The sequence below is a fragment of the Oncorhynchus masou genome, chromosome 10 (genome assembly GCF_036934945.1).
Source record: "Oncorhynchus masou masou isolate Uvic2021 chromosome 10, UVic_Omas_1.1, whole genome shotgun sequence".
Classification (NCBI taxonomy): domain Eukaryota; kingdom Metazoa; phylum Chordata; class Actinopteri; order Salmoniformes; family Salmonidae; genus Oncorhynchus; species Oncorhynchus masou.
Genome location: NC_088221.1, coordinates 45,673,230 through 45,678,811, shown reverse-complemented (window position 1 = coordinate 45,678,811; position 5,582 = coordinate 45,673,230). Strand labels below are relative to the sequence as shown.

The 5,582-nt window shown below is 38.3% G+C and overlaps 1 protein-coding gene across 1 annotated transcript; it reads left to right on the top strand.

Moving 5' to 3' along the window:
* Positions 1 to 1,286: 1,286 nt before the first annotated feature.
* Positions 1,287 to 2,342, top strand: LOC135547768 (trace amine-associated receptor 5-like). Its single transcript, XM_064977027.1, has 3 exons — positions 1,287 to 1,346; positions 1,458 to 1,709; positions 1,800 to 2,342. Exons 1-3 carry the CDS (start codon positions 1,287 to 1,289, stop codon positions 2,280 to 2,282), a joined length of 795 nt encoding a protein of 264 aa, XP_064833099.1. The 3' UTR covers positions 2,283 to 2,342.
* Positions 2,343 to 5,582: the final 3,240 nt, after the last annotated feature.

Sequence of the window (5,582 nt, the reverse complement as noted above, 5' to 3'; positions counted from 1 at the left end):
CAGGTTTTCATCAAGGACCTCTCTGTACTTTTATCTGTTAATCTTTCCCTCAATAAAGACAAGTCTCCCAGTCCCTTCCACTAAAAAACATCCCCACAGTATGACGCTGCCACCACCATGCTTCACCGTAGGGATGGTATTGGCCAGGTGATGAGTGGTGCCTGACTCTTGACATTTAAGTTAAAGTGTTCAATCTTAGTTTCATCATACCAGATAATCTTGTTTCTTATGGTCTGCGTGTTGTTTTGCAAATTCCAAGCGGGCTGTCATGTGTCTTTTACTGAGTGGCTTCTGTCTGGCCACTCTACCATAATGGCTTGATTGATGGAGTGCTTTAGAGATTGTTGTCCTTCTGGAAGGTACTCCTATCTCCACAGAGGAACTCTGGATCTCTGTCAGAGTGACTATCGGGTACTTGGTCACCTCTCTGACCAAGGCCTTTCTCTCCTGATTCTGGCCAGCTCTAGGAAGAGTCTTGGTGCTTCCAAATGTGGTGGTCCCATAGTTATCAGTGCATGTCAGAGCAAAAACCAAACCATGAGGTTGAAGTAATTGTCCTTTGAGCTCAGAGACAGGATTGTGTTGAGGTACAGATCGGTGGAAGGTTACCAAAACATTTCTGCACCATTGAAAGTCCCCAAGAACACAGTGCCTTCCATCCATCTTAAAATGGAAGACATTTGAAACAACCAAGACTCCTATCCCAGGTCGCAAACAGGCCGTTGTGATAGAGTGGACAGATGAAATAGCCTCTTCAGTAAAAGGCACGTAACAGTCCGCTGGGAGTTTGCTAAAAGGCACCTAAAGGACGAAACACTGGCCAGCTAACATGTGGTGTACTGTCATGTCTCCTCAGGTTGTGGATTATGGTCCAAACTGAGCACTGACATCACCCAAAACTGTTAGTCTTAAACAGTTATTCTATTTCCCAAGTAAAATAGCCTTTGAGTGACCAAAATATCACGCATACTATGCTACCTTTACTTTCTTATCTAACAGTCAGTTAGACTGAAGGACTGGCTAGGTGGGCACAGCAACATCCAATCCTGTCATACATTACATCATGTTTTCATAAATTGTTTGTTTATTTAACCGTTTGTTCATTTGTGAGCTCACATGCGCATGTGTGTGTGCGTGCAGAGAGACTCCGAGGATGGGAGTGGCTGTCAGAAAATCAGGGATAAATAATGAGGCAGAGCTCAGAGTTTGTCAGAAGGCGGACCTGACAGGGTCACACACAGGACCAAGCAGGAGTAGGACCTCAACGTTTAGATCATTTTCTACAAATGGAGGAACATGAAGATGTTCAATATTGTTTTCAAGACAGAAACTCTTCTTGCAGAAAGGCTTTGCTATGGACATCTATCTACATAACACTGTACATCTTCTTCGCTGTGATTTCAACAGTTACAGTATTTTTGAATGTAATTGTGATCATCTCCATCTCTCACTTCAAGCAGCTCCACACTCCAACCAACCTGCTCATCCTCTCTCTGGCTGTGTCAGATCTCCTGGTGGGACTGATTGTGATACCAGTAACGACTGTAGCAATAATTGAATCATGCTGGAGTTTTGGGGAATATTTCTGTGTGTTTCAATTCTACGTCTCTTGTTTGTGTACTTCTTTATCTCTGGGCAATTTGGTCTTGATATCTATTGAACGCTATGTTGCTGTGTGTGATCCCTTATTGTACCACTCTAAAATAACAGTAACAAGAATGGTGTGTTGTATATCCATTACCTGGTGTTGTTGTATCATATACAATGCTGCTCTCATAAAATACATTGTAAATGTACAGGTAGTGAGTAGGTGCTTGAAAGAATGTTTTACTGGTGAAGGATATATGTGGGGCAAAATAATTGACTTCGTAATTACAATCGTTGTCCCGTGCTCTATTATTTTAACACTTTATATGAAAATCTTTGTGATGGCCAGATCACAGGCCAGGAAGGTATTTTCAAAAGATGCTGCCAGTGTGTCTGGTGTTAAAACTGTACAAGCAAATAAGTCTGAGAGAAAAGCAGCAAAAACTCTGTCTATTGTTGTTTTCAACTATCTCATTTGTTGGATTCCATTTCTGTTTTGTTTTTTATTTTTTTATTTCTTTAGTGACAATTTATTATCATTCATCATCAGCTTTCTGCCACTTTCTAATTCCTTAATTAATCCAATAGTTTATGCTTTATTTTATCCATGGTTCAAAGTGAAGGCTAAACATATTTTCTCTGAAGTTAAGGCGTTCATAGTACCTATTTTTTTATTTCCCAGTTTAAAAAAATAGTTATGTTATACAATTGTTCTCTGACAATACAGAGATGAATGTGGTGTTGATACAGAATGATTTGTCTAGATTGGACAGGAATGACTTGGAAAACGTATAAGAAGCCATCAGCTTGTTCTATAAAATACATTGTAGTCATTTTGGGTTGTACATTCCAAAAACCAATGTCTGTTGTTGTTCCACGTTATTTAATAATACGTTGTTTGTAAGTATTCTAAAAGTACATTTTGAGGACGAGTCATTATGTATGTTTAACATCACCCTCTAGTGGCTCGATTGTTACACAACACCTTTAACACGTGTACTGAATTTTAAATGTTCAATACTGCATGATATCAGATAACGTCCAAGTCTATCTCAATGGCGTATGTAAGTAGTTGAGGGTAAAATGCACAAATATACAATGTTCAGTAATAAACCATTTGAAAGGTATTTACAGTTTGCTCACCATTTATTATTACGCACACATTTGCTAAATGTTACTAATCTGTGTATTATGACATGTATTAATGACTACAAAATGCATTATTGAATCAACTCAACAGTGCAGGACACTGTAGCAGACACTTCAACCTCAACATACTGGTTATGAACTCTACCACTACTCTCACTACATCACTGCTGCCAGGTCAGGGGTCACACCAGAGCAACTCTCAGAAGCTGTTTAGTGTGAATGAATATAGAGATTGGTAACACGTTATAATAACACCTTGTAAAAAATGTTTTATAATGGATGAGTAAATAGTTTATTAATAAGTCATTTATCAATATTCCCAAATTAGTTTTAGGAAGCTAGTTATTCATACATTTATAAACAACTTTTATTGTATGTAATAATGACAAAAAAAATCATGAAATGTTTAATAAATGTCATTATCAACCATTTACAAATCATTAGTAAAGTCCTTTTGCAGACCATGAACACATGACTTCCTTCAGCACAGACTGTTTCAGAATACAATGATTCCTTAAACATCATCTGTGATGTTAAACATCCCCTGTTTATACTTTAACCATTGATAAGTTCTAGATCATTTTGAGAATTGTCAATTGAAATAACTGTTGCGGCTGCCATGGTATTTGTCTTTATATATATTTTTTATATATATTATTTAATATATTTCACTGTGACCTGATGCTGCTGACTATCAGGCAGTGTGCCGGCTGTTACTGAGTGAGTGGTGGTTGGGAGGGGGAGGGCAGAGTGTGTTGAGAGCACGCTGCAGGTGAGTCATGGAGACAGAGCAGCATTCACATATGTGGTGTCAACTTTTTTCCAGTGGTAGGCAGGCTATTTAAATTGTCATTATGGAGACACCTATTTTCAGTCCTTTTTCCATAAAACATTTAACACGCTAGAACTGATAAAACAGCAACAAAGCCCTGGAAAATGACTTTAGGCGCTCTCGAGCCTTTAGAGTATGTCACGCCTTGGTCATTGTATTTTGTGTTTTCGTTATATATTTGGTTAGACCAGGGTGTGACATGGGTTATTGTATTGTATTTTCTTATTGTATTATTATTATTATTTGTAGTAGTTGGGATTGTAGCTGATTAGGGTTGTGTGTGTTTAATAGGTTTGGCTGCCTGAGGCGGTTCTCAATCAGAGTCAGGTGATTCTCGTTGTCTCTGATTGGGAACCGTATTTAGGTAGCCTGGTTTTCGCTTTGCATTTTGTGGGTGATTGTTCCTGTCTCTGTGTAGTGTGCACCAGTCCGGCTGTAATAGGTTTTCTTCAACAAAAGAAGAACGCCGTTACAGAGTAATTCACTCAGAGATGGTTTAAAGTAAACTGTTTTCTAATGTCGACTTTTCTAATGGACAAACCATATCAATCTAAGGGTCTTACATGTGCTCAGTTCTTGGGTCTCAAGCTTTGCCTGAGTTGACATTTGAAATGGAAGTTATGAAACTCCCTTGCCTGCTTGTGTTATGGGAAAAGGTCTAAAATGAAACTGGCATTAAATGGTTTCGAGGGCTTTATCACATGTATACAATGGGCTACCAAAATAATGTTCGATATATTTTAAATAATAATAATAAATAACATTTTTATAATTTTATTCATACCATTTCATCCTTCCACTAACTATAGTCCCGAGACAAATCTAAGGTTGCTGCCCAAGCAGGCTGGTCGTTCGTTCTATCGGTTTGGTTGCCAGAGACGAAGCCAGTTAAGTATTTTTGTTCTGTATCTGTGGACACTACCCAGGCATCAATTCTAAATGTTCCATAGCCATACATTTTTTCAATGTTCTTATTCCTTGCTTGCTAGCTAGCCAACTACAGCTAACTTACAGTCACGTCAAACAGTGCAGCCAGAATAATGACCGTAGCTACATTTGCATTTCTTTAAACTGTTTTCGAGTGACATTTATTTGGACACATTCGTAACAATGGGCTAATGATGCACAATTTCGCCTGCAAGAGAAAATGTGCTCTCTCGTCAGGACATTGTTGTTCAGAGGAGCTAGCCAACAATACATCTAACACAATCACTTCAAATTGATGCTGGACACACCTCAAAATAGCTGCATTTAGTTTGGATTTACTTGTTTTCTTTTGACATTTCTTATCCATAAAAATGTGGCATGCAGATTCATGATTTCGACTGGCTGAGAAAAGTTCTCTGCCTTTTCCCGACTCCCAACACGTTCATCACTATGGGACAACTGGATATGGAATTTCAATATTGAAACAATGTTGGAAATGTCGGAAAGATAGCCAGCAAGGCTGATACAAATCTCTGCTTGCTCTACATGATTTTCATAGTGGTAATCCAGTTTATAAATTGTCTTGCTAGGCTGATGAGACAGTGAATTTCACACTGAGATGGAACAGAGCAAATAGGCAATTCAATGGCATAGCATTAGCCGGTGATAACTTGTGGAAAAGACAGACTGGAATGGGGTTTTAACCAATCAGCATCCAGGATTAGACCCACCCGTTGTGTAATTGCATCTGTCATAAACTAGGCTATTCATTTCTATGCCATTGTAGGCTACTGTAGCCTACCATTTCATACAATAATTATTTTGAAATTATGGTATTGCTGGAGCAGTTGTGTAAAGTACTTTTGTAAAAATACTACATAAGTGATTTTTTGGGCTATCTGTACTTTAAGTTACTTTTTATATTTTGGACAACTTTTGCTTTTACTTCACTACATTCCAAAAGAAAATAATGTACTTTTTACTCCATACATTTTCCCTGACACTCGTAGCAGGACAGGAACATGGTCCAATTCACGCACTTATCAGGAGAACATCCCTGCTCATCCCTACCGTTTCTGATCTGACG